At 39.6% G+C, this 19,360-nt stretch overlaps 1 protein-coding gene across 5 annotated transcripts in view; it reads left to right on the top strand.

The window, feature by feature from the left end:
- The window catches only part of cacna1bb (calcium channel, voltage-dependent, N type, alpha 1B subunit, b), a 164,757-nt gene that overhangs the window by 101,982 nt on the left and 43,415 nt on the right, over positions 1–19,360 (top strand). For 3 of the 5 annotated variants that reach the window (XM_067574848.1, XM_067574849.1, XM_067574846.1), the window contains exons 16-24: positions 71–138; positions 267–373; positions 2,830–2,892; positions 5,651–6,397; positions 8,018–8,223; positions 9,381–9,510; positions 10,210–10,339; positions 11,110–11,169; positions 11,766–11,872. In XM_067574848.1, coding sequence (XP_067430949.1) covers positions 71–138; positions 267–373; positions 2,830–2,892; positions 5,651–6,397; positions 8,018–8,223; positions 9,381–9,510; positions 10,210–10,339; positions 11,110–11,169; positions 11,766–11,872 — 1,618 coding nt within the window. The remainder of the gene's footprint in view (positions 1–70; positions 139–266; positions 374–2,829; positions 2,893–5,650; positions 6,398–8,017; positions 8,224–9,380; positions 9,511–10,209; positions 10,340–11,109; positions 11,170–11,765; positions 11,873–19,360) is intronic. The other 2 variants (XM_067574851.1, XM_067574850.1) reach the window with 1 other exon arrangement.

Here is a 19,360-nt window from a genome sequence, read left to right as displayed (position 1 = left end):
AAAACAGTACATATTTCATCACAGGATATATACTGTCCATCTGTATTTTCTCCTGAGTCCTGTTCTTCAGACACCCTCCTGAATGTCTTCTTGGCTATCGCTGTCGATAACCTCGCAAATGCACAGGAGCTGACTAAGGTAGGCTGGTTCAGACTCTCAGTGTTGTATTTGAAGACACATTAATAAAACATAGCAATGCAAATGTTTCTACTTCACAGTGAAACATGTCAGCACACGTTTACATCTTGTTTCTCACTGGATAAAAGGATGAAGAAGAGCAAGAGGAGGCAGCCAATAAGAAGCTCGCCCTGCAGAAGGCTTTGGAGGTGAAGGAAGTCAGCCCGATGTCAGCGGCCAACATCTCGATCGCTGCGTAAGTTCCTGAGCCCCTCCTGCCTCTGACAGCAGCTCTGTTCTGTCCCACACTGCAGATAAATGTCCCTTTGTCATTGAGTGTGTTGTCCCTCTACATGTTCTTCCCTCTCAGTCTGAATTGTCTGTGTATGATGTGTGTGTGTTGATCTGTGTACATTCTGGATTTCTCCTCATCTGCTCCCACTATGAGACTGCTCCTGTGATGTTGCCTTGTTTACTACACCCCACTGTTTACCTCCTTCAGTACCAGAGGCAATTAAGGAAGCTTCAATCAACAGCACACCGCGCAAAGCTCAAATCTGCAACCAAACACACTTTTTTGCTTTCTTTAGTGGCAAAATGTAATTATGTTAAACTACTGCAAAGATGGCAAAGTTGTGTAAGGATTTATGGAACTCTGCCGCTTATCTGAATGACAAAATGGCAGATTTATTTTTTAACAACATCACTCCATCGGCCTCACTCCATGTTGCCGAGCTGGCATTTCATTTTAAAAACTTTTTTTTGATTAGGTTTAAGATAACTAATACGGATATACAGAGATGCACTGAATACAGACGCCCATGAAGACAAGTCACGCAATAAACACAGGGACACAAAAAGTATGAGTACAAGCTGAGTTATAGGCACAGTTGCAGAAATAAAGAGCAAATAATAGAAATAGAATAATTAAATATTATTATTATTTTTGATAATAATAATAATAAGTAGTGGACAACATATTACATCAACACCAGAAAGGTCATGACTCTAGATGGTCTTATTTCCTGGCCTACATCTTTTTTGTTTTGAGAGGATATAAAAGAAAAATGAGGAACCAGGAACCTCTGTCATCATAATCATCAGAAAAAGTCAATTAAACACTATATTAAATATACCCTGTGGAGTTTCTGATCACTAGTAGCGATATGAAGCAATGTTTTCATCATAGGGTCCCTGTGTGGTTTGTGTCGTGCATACTCACAAGGAAGTGTACGCACCTGCATGAGCACCGGTTTCACACTAATCAACAGCTGGTGGTAACATGCAGATGTAGGAATGTGCCAACAAAAGCAGGGAAGAAGAACACTGTGAGCTAGCAAACATGGATGTAAACAATACACAAATTGAAATATTTTTTGAAAATCTGCTTTGAAAAATTTTGATGGGAGAGGAAATGCATTCAACACATCTGTCAGGCCTTAAGAATACACAGACTCATTATAAACATACTTTTTGTCTGTTTACAAGAAAACTCCACAGGGCTCCTTTAATTCAAAACTTTTGACACATGATCAATCCATGCATCCATACTTCAGCATATCTATTCTTTTCATCCCCCGGACTTATTTGGGAAGAAAGGCTAAGCAGATAAACAGAGAGACAGGAGATTCTACTGTTGAACCTTTGAACACGATACAAGAAAACCTTTATTTTCACTGTCACAAGTTCCCACGTTCTCTAATATGATAATGACAGGGATGTCCTGTCATGCTAAAACTTCTGACCCACCCCCTCTCCACCACAAACCTGTGACTGACAGGCTTGAGGTCAACGTGGAAATTAATTGTGCCTCCAAATTCAACCTATTTTTAGAGTCCCGCTGAAGACTGGAATTATGAGAGTCTGTCAAGTGAAATCTGGTGTGGAAACTGGAGCATTTTCATTCTCATCATTAATTTAAAGCTGTAATATGTTTGAACGTGCCTTTCTTTGATATATCTGTTCTGTTAAAAAAAACACAACATATTGTCTATGGTTGATTGTATGTTGCATAATTTTGCATAGAGCCCTTCGTGTGATGTGCACTTTTACAAAGCCACTCACTCATTATACAAAGTGATCGTCTTTGATTCACAGTCTCTCCTTAATTGCCATCCTTCTCACCAAGAAATAGGCCAGTTTGACTGTTGAAATCCCTGGTTAGCTAACTTTCCCTTATTGTCTGTCATTGCTGTTATTATATGATCCTGTGTATTATTATTCTCACAATATTCTCACAATATTTTAATTTGTACATTGGACAGTGTTGTAACACTTCAGTGAGTGGGTTCATAAGCTACTGTTTTTATTTTAAATGAACTGTTTTTGTGCATTCGGTGTGGTGTTTCAGAGAAACTCAGGGTTTCATTACAAAATGACTACAACCTCTTAAGGAAACAGACATCAGAAAATTCCTATTACAAATTATATTCCAATCTAAATATATTAAAAACTCTTCATTTTTTACTGTTAAAATAACACTTCATCAGTAATTGTTTTGCATTGAAATCCCTGAAATGTTTTAGTTGCAGTTTCTCGTCTCTGCTGACTTTTGTTGCTGTTGTGTTATTGAAGTAGTTGCACAGATTGGTCCTTTACTGTAAGACAGGAGGGGACAGGTGGACGGGCAGACAGACTGACTGACTGACTGTCCACCTGTCTCCTTCAGATTTGTGTCTCATTTTTTCTTTTGTTTTTGTTCTGCATGTACAGTTTTGTAAAGCAAAATCGAGATGCACTCTCTCGCAGGTCGTCCATCAACAGCGTTCAGTCACCGTGAGTTATCACTCTCTGTTACAATATTCTCCTCCTTGTCTCCTCTCCTCTCCTCTCCTCTCCTCTCCTCTCCTCTCCTCTCCTCTCCTCTCCTCTCCTCTCCTCTCCTATCCTCTCCCCTTGTGTCCACTCCTTTCTTCTCCTCTCCATGTCTCTTCTATTCTCCTCTCCTCCTCCTTCCCTTTGGACCTCCAAATCTAAATTGCAGTCTGTCATGTCTTCATTGCTGGTAAACTGAAATGTATTTATGACTCTTATTTCAAAAAGCCATCACAAAGTGCCTCACAGAGCAAAAACAGACCCCACAATTACATGTAAATAGCACAAACACATAACACATTTGAAGCTATGAGGGCATTATGAGTGTAATTTTGAGTGTAAATTGCTGGTACATAGATGCAGTTATGACTCCCTCTGGCATTCACCAACCACTGTGTACTTTGTTGATGGCTGCAGCTCCTCTGTGTTGGCGCCTACAGTAATTCATCTTCCGCTCTGTGCCCTCTGATGTGAATAATCTGTGTATAAATGTTTAATTTCTCTGAGCGCCGACATCACTGCAGGCAGTTTGGCAATATGCACCGGGCTAAAATTAAATGCAACGGCCAGCAGTAAGTTTGCTCTCCTGCCCGGCGATCTGTTGTCTCAATCGATTAGAGTGCAGATGGAAGGCCAGAGAAGCTTATTTAACATCTTACCTCTTTGAGATTACACACTGTTATTACTAGAACTGACTCTAATTTCCTTCACATCACCCTTCTCGTGTGTTTTTCAGTGTTCGCATGTGCTTTTTTTAATATAAATGAAATAATATATCTATATTTAATACTCCAGTCCTTTCAGTGTTTCATCTCTCACTACCTGTATGTCTCTTGCTCACCTGTCTGTGGATACCTGTCCTGTGTCCTCTGTGTCTTCTGTCTGTCTGTGTCTTCTGACTGTCTTCAGGAGTTATTGTGTCTACTCCTCCCCCGCCCGACGAATCTTGAGGTACAGGTCACGAGATGGAACTTAACTAACTCATAAAAGCCCCATGTAAATAAATCATACTGTAGAGAAACAGAAACAGTATGCGGTATATTCATCCATTTTAGATGGAAATATGGACACATCAAAAAATTTTGATTGTATTTTTGTCAAAAATGTCAGTTTATTGCTTTTCTTTAAGAAGATACTTGTCAGGAATAATCATCCCTCACAGCACGTTTTTTCCTGCCTGCCCCATTTAAACATGACCTGGTGATTTACATGGTCTGTCAGTTTACCTGCATGCCAGATCAGAAAGGTTTGCCACACAGCAAATGACAAAATATCATATTCACAAAATGTTAAGTACTATTAGGCAGTACCAAGAGATGTGTTTCAGTATAAAAACAGAACTGTCTTTCACATAGTGAATCAGAATGACGTAAGACTTTCAGACACATTGTATTTGTCTGTGGGCTACTATACTTTCCTTCTGCCCATGACATGATCTCTTATGCACAATGGATTTTCCTGTAAGTTGTTTAATTTGGAGATAAAGATAGAATTAATCCTTTACTATTTGGTCCCTAAGCAGTGTGGCACAAATTCTCAGTTATGTTACTTTTTACATAGTTATTTTTTCCTTGACAAAGTTACATAGTATGTTTGATTTGTGCCTGGAAGTCTTATTTATTTATTTTTTCTCCAGTCAATTGGAGATTGTGGTCTCATTTCTGATAGGCGCACCATGCAAAAATACCTTATCAAACTTGTTCCGCAAGTTTTTTTTACTGGGGGCCTTGAAGGGCAGCAGGGGCCTCATGATCTGAACTCATGATCTAAGATCTAACCTTCATTTAGGCAAAACAAGTTTCCTTGAGAAAATGAAGATATTTTAGGCTGTTGCAGGAATCCATTTCAGTCCTTGAAAAGCCTACCTGGCATTGGTTCTTAGACATTTGAAAGAGTCAGAGGAAGAAGCCTTGAGAAGTAATGTTAGAAACCTCTGCCGAGACTACTTGTCCTTTGCCTCGTCCTCATCCAGACAAAGGAGTAGTAAGTTATTCAGCGAAGATAAACTTAGAAGTTACCACATTGGTACAGATATTTTGCTTTTTCTGTGTTAGAAAACCTGCTTTGACACTGTTTGAATAGCTGTTGATAGATAAACACCGTACACTTGGTAGTTGGTGCAGGTTAAATTCCCCCAGCCAAACACTAATATCTTATTATAGATTCACTGACAAAACTGTATCCAATGAGAGTATGATTTAATTACTTTCTGCCATGTGAGAAGATTTAAGGTTGAGGACCCAAAATAAGTTATGGACCTCCCATGATGAGGTAATGTCATGACAACAGAATGTTAAGACCCTCAGCATTAGACAAACTTTACCATCGTAGGTGCTGGGAAATTAAAATTACTCAGATTTTGCTATGGAGGATTTGAACTACTGCTCCATATTACACTCAAGCATGGTAAGTGAAAGCTTTACCATGATGAACATTTGTGATGATGCATCCATAGACCACCTTCTGCCGTGTACTTTTCTTTATTAGGGGCCTGAGGAATAGAATTAAAATCAGGAAATTGTGAATTTTGCGTTATTAGCAGAAGATGATGCAGATTACAATGGTGTGGCTATGGATGAGACTGTGGATAATTATGTTTATGAAAATCAATACAGAAAATACTTCATAAAGTAGAGAAAAGACAGACACAAAAAACTTAAACATCATTGTTTTTCATCGTGACATGATCTTTTCCTGTGGGTTTGATTCCTGTGTGCAGTAAGGAGCAGCAGCGTGCAGCAAAGACCATGTCAGTGTGGGAGCAGAGGACCAACCAGCTGAGGAGACATAACATAAGGGCGAGCAGCGAGGCCTTGTTTAACGAGCTCGACCCTGAGGAGCGACTCCGGGTGTCATCCGCCCTCCACCTGCATCCCGACATGAAGACTCACCTGGACCGGCCGCTCGTGGTGGAAGCCAGGAATGGTGACAAACCCAGCAGGCCTCACGAAGGAGAACAGGAGGAAGCCGGGGACCCCCGGCAGGACGGTGTGGGAGACAACTTCCACACGCACTCCAGGAAGCATCACCGCCACCGAGACAGGAACGGGGAGAGCAGGGAAGGAGGCGACGGCCGGGGAGGGAGGCACCACACCCATCACAGCCGGAGCAGAGACCACAACAACGAAGGTGCCCAGACGAAAGAGAGGAGAGGGGAGAGGAGCCGCGATGGAGGGCAGGGACACAGGCACCACCACCAGGCCGGCTCCCCCGAGGAGGAGGCCAATGACATTCGAGGAGGAGGAGGAATGGAAGAAAGGGGACATCGCCACCACCATTCCCATCGTCCACCAAAAGAGGGGAATGGGATGTTAGCGAACGGTGCGCAGGGAGAGCGCAGGGGGAGGGGGGGAGGAGGGGATAGTAATGGAGAGAGGAAGGGACGCTGCTCTCGTATGGTTAGAGCTCAGTCTACGCTAGATGGAGAGGACTGTAAACGCAACAAGAATGGAGCCAAAGTTCACAGGTAAGACTGAAGACTTTGTGTTCTGTAATTCAATATGTTTGGATTTGTTCTTGAGGTTACTGGTTATATTACAGTAAATGTTTCTTCATAATTAATAATTATACAGTGACCTTTAGACCATTATCCCACATATTCAACTATTCAGTTATTGTAAGCACACAATAGTGTTTTTGTTAAAGGAAAAGTCTTTTTATTCACTACTTGTTTTTTACTTTTAACACTTTACACATCAACTTTATTACTGTTGTGTTGCTTGTGTAAAGCTTTGTGCCAAGATCTCAGCATGCCACCATCATAACTGGTACATGTAATTTCCCAAACTATGAATACAAGACCCAGGATGTAAAAAAAAACAACATTTTTTCATTATAGATAATAAAGTTAAAAACCATGTACTTTAAAAGTTTTCAGCTGATGGCTGAGCTATGAATAATAAGTGAAGGAACAACAGAATAAGACAACAAACAAGCTCCTGTTCACTATCATCTTAGCGATCAAAAAAAACAGAAAGAGAAAACTTCTCACTGTTTCAATAATTAAAATCTGTGCCTCGCAGCTGCGTGTGTCCCAGCACACCAGCCGAAGTGAATTTATTGGAATACATTATGAAAAATATTGGCAAGCGAATTCTGAAGTACAGTGTGTACTCTACCTAAATCAAACAGAACTATGTTGTTGGTTATGCTCTCTCTTGTCACATCCTGTTAATATTTACGCCGTCTCCCACTCATTGCAATTGAAGCGTGTGTGTCCTGTTTTGATGCGACCTCCAGTCAGCTCCAGCGGATTTGCAGTTCAGAGTTCAGCTTCGTGTGGATTAAACAACATTAAACTTCCAGACTACGACCTGCAGCATCACTCTCGCAGACTTTACGATCAGCGATCGCTCTTCTCAGTATTTATTTATGATCTGTATCGAAGCAGATCATAAATAATAAGGCAGTTTGACATCTCTGCCTCTTTAAGGCCGTATGTGGTGTAAATTTGTTGAACAGAAAGCTAATCTGACCGTACCTTTAGACAACAATCCTACACCTGAGTAGACAAACACAGCAGTGTGTGTGTGCTGTGTTTGGCTTTTATATGTGTTTTGAATTTGCTCTGGCTGATCTGAGATTGTCGTATTTCCCTTAACACTGCACCGATATCAGTTTATGAATAAATTTGAGGTGAGAAAACAGCCCTGCAGCGGCAGATTCTTGCTTCATTTTATATCTTCATTTTACATATTTTTTCATGAGCTTCAGGCTGAACAGTAGTGTGTTACAATTATCTAAACGCTCCCTACAGCTCTCTGATTGGTCTGTTATGTATCTTACTGGGCTTGATTAATTCTACAGTGGATTTTCTAGACCTAAGTTTTTATATTCTAAGACACTATGCAAGACATTGTAAGAATAACAGACTATCTGCATCAGTTTACAGTTGTACATAAACACTGTATAATTGTATGGAGTCAGCAGTAAGAGTCTCTTTCTAGTTTCTTGCCACACAAGTTATGGTCTCCCAGGAGGACAGAAAGACTTTCTTATATGTATCTCATTTGGAAGAAGAGGCTTGAAGTGGCCTGAGAGCCGAGTATAATGATGCCTGTGATAAGATAAACATCTTCTTCCCCAGGGAGAGGCAGCCAGATGCTGAGGAGGACGGCCTCGCCTCCAGTCCTCTGCAAACAATGCGGAGTAGCCTGAGTCTTGGAGAAAAGCAAGAGGACGCTGACAACCAGAAGAACTCCACCAGAGCCAGCCAGGCCGGCCTCAACAGCAACGCCATCCACATCCCTGTCACCATCACTGCCCCGCCCGGAGAAACCACCATCATACCCAGTGAGCACAGCACACCGTTGTCACGTCAAGTGGGGAAGGATTGGGAAGGTTGATGAAAAAGTTTTTAAAGTTTTGTTCATTAGTTGTACGGGTCATAAGATTAAAACATCTTATTATAATATTTCCACGAGTCATCACTTTACAACAGAGTCATTAAGGGTAATTAAGACTAATTAAAATATCACCACATCCTCAGATCTCAGCAAAGTATTTTGTGAGTAAAATCTTATCACATACAATAAGGATGATATCATAATAAGAACCATGTTGTAAAAAAAACAGAATTTCTTATTGCTTAGGCACAGCAGTGCTTTGATCTAAATGCTAATGTCAACATGCTAACATGCTCACAATGACAGTGCTAACATGCTGATGTTAAGTACTGTAGGTATTATGTTCACTATCTTAGTTTAGCGTGTTATTATGCTAAAATTAGCTAATTTTCACTAAACACAAAGTACAGCTGAGGCTGGTGGGAATCGTTTTGCAGGTAGCTATTAGATTATTAAGTATTAGACAAATTGAAGTGTTGTCCTGATGGACTATGTGCTAGAGGAAAGGTTAAGGGATCACCAAACTTATTACAACCTGAGAGAAATATAAAGTTTTGTACCAGTCCATCCAACAGTTGTTGAGATATTTCAGTCTGGACCAAAGTGGTGGACCAACTGACAGACATTGCCATGTATAAACCATGCTGCTAGCATGGCTAAAAATCAACCAAATAATAATGCTACAAGCAGTGTATTCTATTATATTACTTCAATAACATTTGGATTTCTTTGTCACTTTCTCCAGTAACTGCAGTCGCTATTTTTGCAATCTGAAGTAGGAAAAGAATATACATTCTACCTAGTCTTGAAGAAAAATGAGGATGTTACCTGTAGCTTCTGGTTCAGAAATACTAAAGCTATTTATGGTGACTATATAAAGTAAAAGCAGCTTCATTTTTATTCAAATATGTGTATTTGTTTTTGCACATATCTGTCCTGCAACCACCATCTTGAGAGAAATTACTGGAGTGATTGATACCAGGAAGTAAATATATATCTATAAATACCAATAGCTTGCCTCTTAAATACATAGAAAATATCTCACTTGTCACTAATGTTTGTGCTTCTTTGGGCTAAATGAGTGTATTTATTTTTCCACACCAGTGAACAACATCGACTGTGATAACTTCCGACTGAGTGAGGAGAAAAAAGATCTAGAGGAGGAGGAGGCGGCTAATGGGCCTCGGCAGATCCTTCCCTACAGCTCCATGTTCATCTTTGGGCAAACAAACCCGTAAGTCACAGCTGGGAGGTGACTGAGATGAGTGACGTGAAATAAGATTAATAGTTTGGGTCGAATTAGGTACAACAGAAAGCTCATTAAACCCACATTTTTCCATGTACAGTGACAAAAAAATGAACATCAAATGGAGAATTGAAAGCTATAGATGACTCTTTTTTCAGCCCCAAACTATTTAATTCACCCACCTTGTTGAAGCAATCTTTGGCATGAAAAGTGGTCTCTCAAGAGGCAAAGTCCAGATAGGAGCTGGAATCTGGAGCTGGATTCTCCTATTTTTTGGAGTTGCAAAACTTCTTACATTGTTCATATTGGCACCTGATTATTGTTTTAAGACAGACTGGAAAAATTATGAACCTATCCTTTAATCATTTACAGAAAAAGTAGCCTGTTATCATTTGGTTAGCTTATCAAGCATTGTCCTCATAGAAATGTTCATTTTTAATACAGAAGTAGCTTTTTAGAAGTTGTCACACATTGATTTCATTCAAAGACATTGTGAACCCAGATGAGCCCGAGCCACGTGGTTTCCCCTCACGCTGATACGTTTCCACCTTTGTGCATTTTTTTTGACAAGGAGGAACATGTGTGTTATTCATGGCCTATTTTGGAAGGACATCACCTGAATACACCTAATGAGCTGTCACTACTCCGTGTGCACTTTTACAATTTTGTACGTGTGTGGTCTTGCAGGGTGCGGCGGCTGTGTCACTACGTGGTCAACCTACGCTACTTTGAAATGTGCATCCTGATGGTCATTACCATGAGCAGCATCGCTCTGGCAGCCGAGGACCCTGTGCAAGCGAACGCACCGCGCAACAACGTGAGTCAGACTGACATCTAAACTAAATAAATAAACATCTGGAAGTACACCACAAACACACTGGTTGTCAGACGCAGAGACGTACAGACCAGTATTTGCATTAAAATGCGGATGCTCACACAAGCGCATGAGGATTCACACACAAACACGTCTCATTTGGACGGACTGGCTGATTCATTCAGACTGATTGAGAAGTCCGTACTAACAGGAGTTGACAGTTCGCCCATATTGAGGAATAAGCTGCAGGAAGCACAAAAACAAGCATTTTTTTAAATCATTTGTGGTCAAATGCTCTCATTCGGACTTGAATAATCTTTTAATAAAACACCAAAAGTGGCACATATCCAGTTTGGAAAAAATGTTATATGTTAAATGTCTTTATAACTCTTGATGACACGTTAGGCCATGTTTTGAATTAGGAGGAAATTCATGCCCACAAACACATGACTTGACTTTTTGCATTTTTGACGGACAAGAACAACGAATTAGTATTCTATTCAAGCACACAGAGGGAATCTGAGGTGAGGTTGTGCGTGTGTGTTTGCGCGTTGTTTATTCAAGTGCTTGCTTGTGTGGGCGTTCAGGCAACGTGTGATAGTGCAGGGGAGTGCAAAGCTGACAGACCTCTGACAGGGCAGAGGAACACGTCGTGCATATCTGGTCCGTTCGGTTCACACACACTTCCAAAGTGTCTTAAACTGAGAACATCTGTCACTGGATCTGTTGATGAGTCATCTCACGGGATGTTTTCTTACTTTCTGTTTTTGCAGGTTCTCAAGTATCTGGATTATGTATTTACTGGAGTCTTCACTTTTGAGATGGTGATTAAGGTGAGGTGCTGTCAAAATGAAGATACACCGCGATTTGAGCTGCGAACCAACTCAGTTAGCATGATTTAGGTGATTTGCAAGTCAAATACATCGAGGGTTCTTAGTTAATGTCGAGCTAAATTTGTCTGAAATTGAAACTTTTTTTAGATGTTTAGGTTACATACAGTGTAACCGTGGTTTCATTAGCATTTCAGTGACTGTTTCTTCATGTAATTGGGACTTGCCTCAGTATAGTCATTGTCAACCAAATGAACCTGACTTTACTAAGATGTTTTGCCACCTTCTGACCTGCAAATCATCAAGTCTGTGTTCACCGGGACAGCTAGCACACAGCTGACGACAGAGCTGCTAATTGGGTTTGTAGTTTTACACGTCTCATCTGTGATAACACTCTGTCCAAATGCCAAATACTTTAGATAATGAATGCTGTTGGTCACTGAAAAAGAAGGCTACTAAATATGAAAACCAGAATTTTTTATGAGCTAAGAAGGGGTGACGGTTAGAATAGCTTCTAGATAAACCCTTATATCAAAGAAAAACTCTGTGACAGCTTGTATTTCTCTATATTATTCGATATTTTTTTTCTGTGACTCTAGATGATTGATTTGGGACTGCTCCTCCACCCTGGTTCTTATTTTCGGGACCTGTGGAACATTCTGGACTTCATTGTGGTCAGTGGAGCTCTGGTGGCCTTTGCCTGCTCGTAAGTCAACTTTTTGTTTATTCTCGCCACGTCGCTCAATACTTTCCCTAATCACAGCAGGGCTCTGAATATAATGAGTTTCAAGGATGGACACAACTAGGTTAGCATGCTAACACGCTGGAGCTCGGTGCCACTGGTCCTGTGTTTTGCTCTAACAAACAACTCCAATGTGTTCATCCAATTATTCCCTGTGAACTTGTAAGGCTTTTGTGATGCCTAGGGTTATTTTTCCAACATGACTATGTCAAATTCATCTTTCATTGTTACATAAAGTCTCCACAGCCCCTCTCTGCTAATTGGTTTAAGGTTCAGGAGGGGACAGGAGGAGACAGAAGGGGGAACGAGAGGAGACAAAATGTTATTTAAGTGCTAATGTTTAAGCTGGCATGTAATTGCAACTCCTGCAGCTCAATACACTGCAGGAATGAAAGATTTGTCGAATGACTGCAGTTTAGCAAATTATTTTTTCCTGACATGTTTTCTTCTATTTTTACCGTCACAGTTACAGATTGACATTTTGACGTATCAGATGTTTTTGTCAGACAGCTGTGTTTGTGTTCGAGCTACGTACTGTGTATTGTATAGCTTTATATTCATAATAACAGACAAGGTGGAGGTGAATTTTCTCTGCTGAGTTCAGACACCCTGGAGCTGACTGATAATTGTGTTATGCTCACTAAATACATTCAAAAAGTGAAGCTATGTTCAGATTGTCATTTAGTTTTTAAAAGTTTATTAGCAGACAGTTTAAGCTAGTGCTTGAATTGGAATGAAAAGGTGCCAGCACACTTAACCAGCATTTGGGGCTCAAATCATCATTGTTATTTATGGATTGAAGCTGATATTGGCTCTATACAGATCAAGAAGTCTAAACTCTTCTTCATGTTTTACTAGACACAGCTGCACATTTTTGCCTTCTCTCACAGCTACTTTGAGCATGAGACACTTACAACAATAACACCTTCAGTACCTACATTTATTATTAAGTCGAGGCACTTGTAATACAAGAAACAGGCACTCAATAGGACAGCAGTCTAACACGCCACTACTCTGTATGGATGAGTGCTGCTCCCGTTCAAGCAGTGGTTTAACCCACGGTTAGGTCCATTTTATCATCGCCAGTTAGCTGGAAGCAAAATTTTGTCCTGTTATACAATTTTAATGACGTCTTAAGAGCTTGTCAGAAACAAGTCTGTAGTTACAGTTTAAACTGAGTTAATGAGCCCCTTGAAGCTTACAGACCTGCATTCTGGGTCTCTAGAGTAAGAAGCTGATTACTTATTCTGTTTCAATCCATGTATTTCATGTCCGCCACTATTTCAGATACGGACTCTGTCCTGAAACTCTCCACGATTGGTCACCTGTGTATTTGTTCTTTCTTTGTATTTGTTCTTTGTTTCTTTGTACCGCTTTCTGCCGCTCTGATTTCTTCTCTTTTGCCAGCTGTAGATTGAAGCTTTTTCTGTCTTTTATCTGTTGCTGACTTTGTCTCTGTCTTCTCCCTTTTTTCACTTTTTTCCTTCCATCTTTTTCTTGCTTGGATTGCTTTCAGGAGCCTTATGGGGTAATGCCTGCTCTCTCTCTCTCTCTCTGCCTGTCTATCTATCCCACGTGCTTCCTGTTTGTGTCTTCTGCTTTCCTTCCTGTCCATCTTAGCTGGTGTCATTTGCAGATTTCATAGATGCATCTGAAACCTCTCTCTCACAGCTGAATGTTTCGAAACAAATGTCATATTTTGTTGTTTGTTATTCTTATCATCCCTGCCACAGTCATGATCAAAGATACTGGCATTTACTCTGTTTGTGTTATGTAACCGTGTTTGTTAAATCTGTATTAGGGTTACATAAGTGCAATTACCTGTTTTCCATTTATCAGATACATTTTCTGTGTGTTAGCAGGAACAACGTACATAATGTACAGTGGGGCAGCACAGTGAATAAGAACAACTGTACTGTACACTAAGAAAAAACACTTAAAAGGTTCAAGCTTTTAGAAGAGCAAAAGGTGTTCCAGATATTCCTGAACACAAAAGATCTGAGTGCTGCTGTCCACAATAAGCATCCAAATACAAAAAAGATGCTAATTGAAAACTATTAAACAGAGTGAATGGTAGATAGAAGTCACTTCTTTTTCATTTCTAGACAGAAAGACTTCAGGTATTAAATATGCAGGATGATGTAACTTTCAGCATTCTGTCAGTGTCTTTCTGACTACTAATGCACAGCTCATCTATAAGCCCCTGTCCTCATATAGCTCCACAAATAAGACTCTGATTCACTCATACAGTGCAGAAGTTATCAGATTGAATCCCTTCCCCTTCACCCCACCCCCCCTCCCCTCCCCCACACACTCACTTCCTGTCCAGCATTTTGTCATATTCACGGCATGTAAGCGTCTAAACAGGCTACGTTCACATTGCGAGTCTTAAAGGATCAGTCTAGTTTCTTATAGCTTGAATGTTAATTTTGTGGTTTTGGTTTTTCTATTGGTTATGATGACATCTTACTCATCAAGCTAGTTGCTGAGAGCTGGGAATGCAGTGACATGGCTAGAAAGAGTTTAGTGGGAGATTCAGGTGTGTTAGTAGCAGATAACGTAGCCTCCAGCCTCTAGCATCAGGCTAAGATGATGGAGTGGGGTACGGAGGTCAGGTAACCTCACGTCTTTTGAAGCCCACCTGCCCAGGTTTGTTTAATTTTCAAACTTGTAATCTTCAGCCTCTGCTGACACTGACTCAAGTGACATCACCTGAGGCAATTTATTAGACTTCACAGCTCCAGCTTCAATACTCCCCAACACCTGTAAACACACTTTGATGTGTGAAATCTGCACACTTCCCTTTTGATATTATACATTTTCACATAGGTTACTGATTTCCTAAAATACTGTCTTGTGCAATGATCATGTCGTACGACGTGATCAGAGCTGACACTGAGCACACTGACTATAATTCGGACAGTCTTGATTTTTCATGAATATCTCTACAATAGAGGTATTTGAATAGCAGGAAAAATTGTAAATGTGGGCAATGATTCAGAAGTCTCAAACCAATGTTGGTAAATTAAACTTTTAATAAGAGATCGTATAGATTTACAGAAGAAAACAGTGTCTAGCTTGGAAGTGATGTCAAGACTTTGAGATCTTACAGATCTTTGAAGCAGTATGTAACAGATTTAGGATCAGAGGAACTGAAGTTGTTGAACTGAGGAGTTGAAAAAGTTTGATTAATTTTGTATTTTTTTTTAATCTGTTCACTCTATCATTAAAAAACGGATCTGACTTTATCCACTCTCAGCTGCAGTGTGAACGTAGTCGTACAGATTGTTTTCATCAAATTGTCCTCGAACTGTCTATTGCATCATGATCATCCTCTTGCTATAAATCACATTTAGTCACACATTCAGTACATCATCACTATTTCATTTTAATATTTTATCATTCTCGTCCACGGCTTTGCTCTTTCACAGGGTAATTTGTTTAGTGCTTCTATTTGTCTCTTACCTTCGTTCCCTTTTTGATGTGCTTTGATGTCGTCAATTTGAAGTCCTAATAATGTCTCTGTATCCTCACGTCTGTGTGATATTTGCTTAAAATGTTTATTTTGCTCTGTCTTTCTTCTATATGCTTGTTTGCTCAATTTGTGTGGGTGGTGTTTGTGTTTGTGTATCGTGTGTGTTTGTGTGCTTATCATTGCTTTTTCTCATCAGATCGCAACAAAGCGTGGCCAGGTGGGAACTGTCCCTATCTACCTTTTTGCTTAATCACCCTCCTTGTCACCTTTTTCCCCCCACATGTGAAGCACAGAACTCCTCTTATCAACCTTTCCAAATGAATTTTGTTACCCTCCATCCCAAGGTGCTTGGGATAACATCATAATTTCCCTCCCTCTTTCTGGTCCTCCCTTTTGGAAAAAGTAACCTTCCGTCCCAATATTGGGACATCAAGACAAAAGACAATATTGGGAACTCCATTTTATAGCTTTCAGAAGACCAACATATAGCTGCTGACATATACTAATATGAATCTGGTATGAATCTAATATGAATCAAACTTAGCTTATCAAAGCTAAAAAAAAAAAAGTCCTTCATTTTCATTTCACCTTCCAGTAAATCTCCTTTAATCACGACTAAAGTGCGTTTAATTGGTCAAATTGCTAAGAGATTATACGCCTGCAGCTCGATTCACCTCCCCCGCCCTTCACCTGCGTCTCTCTTACCTCTTTATGCAGTAGACTTACACACAGATCAATAAAGGATTATAGCTTTCCAGCTGATTTCACCTTGACTGGCTATATCATTGAAAAGCAGGTGTTTCTTACAGCCTGCACAGTCACTGTATGTGAGGGAAATAATAAATAAAATAAATAAATTATAATAATAATAAAAAAACATATTGTATGTAAATCTCAATGGTTTCGTTTTTGCCTTTTTGAAATAAAAAAACATTTTTTTAGAAGTGAACAATCAGTTTAAACCACTGATCGTGATTTTATGTCCACATATATCCAAAAGATGTTTTTTTGTTCTTAACCGCTGGAAGAAAATGCTGATTGATTACAGTAAACAGGATCCTCTTACATGGTTGGAAAATGCTCCAAGTAATATAAAGTAAAGAGTAAAATAGAGATAAAAGAGAAATGAGCTGCTTCCAGATCCTCTTAATAAACAAACAAACATAAACATATTTAATTACAAACTGTTTGTGCTTCAAATAATATTTTTAACCTCATTTTAACCTGGATTTTGTAGTTTTTTTTAACAATCAAAATAAACTCTGACAAATTATCATGGATAAATTATCATAGATATCCTAGATAGAAGGATAGTGTCGTGCTTCCTGTTTTGCTGAGGCGGTGAGCTGATTGGACATCAGATCTCGCGTCTATAAACAGGAAATGTTCCTCACTCTCTGGAGGGGGCAGCTGAGAGGACCAGAGTCATGATGGCTGAGGATGACCTCACATGCCTGGCCGCTGTGCACGTCAAGCAATCAGTGCCGATCAATGTGCATCGATGTGAACACGCGACCTTGTCCCCCCATGCCCACGGTGCTTCTGAAAGCTATTGGGAGACTGTTGCTGTCTCAATGTGTTGAGGTCCTCGAATAGCGAGGGCTGGCGTTGACTTTGCAGATTGCATGCCAGGGTAACCAAGTCATCCAAGCATGAGAGCTGCATGCCATTTTGTCAGACGTAGAGTTTTCCATCGAGAAAGGAAAAGGCCCGAGACTTAAATGTATGGAACCATGCTTCTCTCCTGTGTGAGCTCCGTCCCACCTCACCTTATACTCTACATCACATAAAAAAATAGATATAGCTCATTATTGTTTTTCACCCAGCCACAACTTAAAACAGTTGTTCTCATGAGTCCCTCAGTCCCATGAATAACATCCACCAGCCTAACAGGTGTATTTTTAAATGACTGACTAATCTGAGTGGGCCTGAGTGAGTGTGTGTGTGTCTCTGTGTGTATGGGGATGTTTAAAGTGAAGGAAGAACAGGAAGGAAGGAGATAAGAGAAGAAGCCAGCTGATAGAATGATGATGCTTTATTTTACAAGTCACTTTGTATCCAAATTATTTCCTAGAAATGAGTTCATATCTACCTTATTTTCCTGGAATGGACTTTCAACTTATTACAAGGAAATTGACATGCTGTTCAATTACTCAGACTCACTTGTTTGAGTGTTTAAGAAAGAACCAGGAAATGTAGTCATCTTTAACTTAGTAGATAAATAAAAGTGTGAAGGCTTACTGTAATAACTGAACAAACTGAGAAGATCAATTTGGTAAACAGAGATATAGATATACTCAGTTGCTTTTGGAAACTTTAGTCTTCATATTTGTTGAATTTTATGTAGTCTACATGACATATTAATTGGACAAAGTGTCAAATACTGTATACTAACTGAAGGCGAACCAACTGATTTGATTTTCCTTTATGTAGTCCTCATGTATTCCTTTGTAGGAAAGTTCACATGAACTAACAGTTATGTCAATTACTTTTTAGTAAAAGACCTGTAAAATAAAGTGTTGATGAAAATGACCACAACTGAACTCCTGTTTGTGTGACGGTGAGCAGAAGTCACTGGATAAATGCTGCATGTATTTTTATAATGTCTGTTTAAGGACGTGAGAGCGTAATTTTATCTTTGTTAGTTTGGGTGAATATAGAATTATTTTTACAATAGGATTACTTCCTGTCCCCTGAGGATGAAAACATTGGTTGGTTAGTAACTCTCTTGTGGTTACATTGTCATGTAAGGAGTAGGGTTTTTAGACTTTTTCTTTTCTAGTGTGTTTGTGTCCTTCTCTGCACCCTTCACACGTGAAATTATTGCTATGCACACACACTCACACACAAACACACACATATGTATACACTCTCGTTTTCTACTTCTCAGAATTTTTTAAAGAAGGAACAAATGAGAAACACTTCTTATCGAGAGTGACAGCCACATTGTGTGTTTGTGTGACTAATTAATTAAAAATCCCTCTCTCACTGTCCTTGGCCAATGTCAGTCTCTGAGTGAATGATGGTTCAGCTGTATGTTATTAGCATAAGAGCTAGTTTTTAAACCCCCACACCCACCTCCCACTCTATGACCATTTAACAAAACCTGCTACATTTGCATATGACTGACAGCAGTGGTTCCTGCAAAGAAGCTGACTCCTCAACCAGGGGCTGATTCTTTGTGCATTTACTTAAATACTGTTAAATGTTTGCATGTTATTCTACAGGAACAGCGTTTTAGCTTTGTGTGACTGTTAGAGTCTTTTAGTGACACACTAACAATGGCAACAAATCTGTTACTGTTAGTAAAAGAAGCAATACAACAGTGATACAGTTAAAGTTCTGTATTAAAACAGTAAACGAGTAGTGAAATGCACACGTGAAGAAGAAGAGTGGAGTTTGAAAATGGGAAAGTGTAAAGGATGAAAGGAAAGAAAAAAAGGGTGGAAGGAAGAAAGGAGGATGTGGGAAGGAAATGATGAAAGAGAAGCACAGAAGAAGGGAAGAAGAAAGGAATAAAGGAAAGAAGAAAGGCAGTAGAGAAGGATGGAGGATAGGAATAAAAGAACAGACAGATTTAAGGAAAAAAGAAAAAAAAGACAATGAATGAAGAAAAAAGAAAAATGACAAAAGAAAGGAAAAAAGGACAGAAAGAATAGAAGGAAGGAAAAAAGAAGAAAAAGATGGAAAAAAGGAAAGAAAAAAGAGGAGGAAAGAAAGAAGGAACGGAAGAAGAAAGACAGAAGTGAATGTTGGAAGATAGGAAAGGAAGAAAAGATGGAGAGAAGAAAGGAAAAAGGACAACGAAGAAAAAAAATTATAAAGGACAGAAGGAGGGAGCAAAAGAAATAAAGAAGGACTTAAGGAAGGAAAAAAAGAAATAAAGAGAGATAAAAGTATAGAAAGAAAAGGAGCGGAAGAGAAAAGGTAGGAGGAAGGGAAGAAAGAAAGAATAGGAGGAACACAAGGAAGTGAGT

Source organism: Thunnus thynnus, chromosome 19 (genome assembly GCF_963924715.1).
Source record: "Thunnus thynnus chromosome 19, fThuThy2.1, whole genome shotgun sequence".
NCBI classification, from domain to species: domain Eukaryota; kingdom Metazoa; phylum Chordata; class Actinopteri; order Scombriformes; family Scombridae; genus Thunnus; species Thunnus thynnus.
Note: the sequence above shows the minus strand (reverse complement) of the source record. Positions and strands in the feature narration are given on the sequence as shown.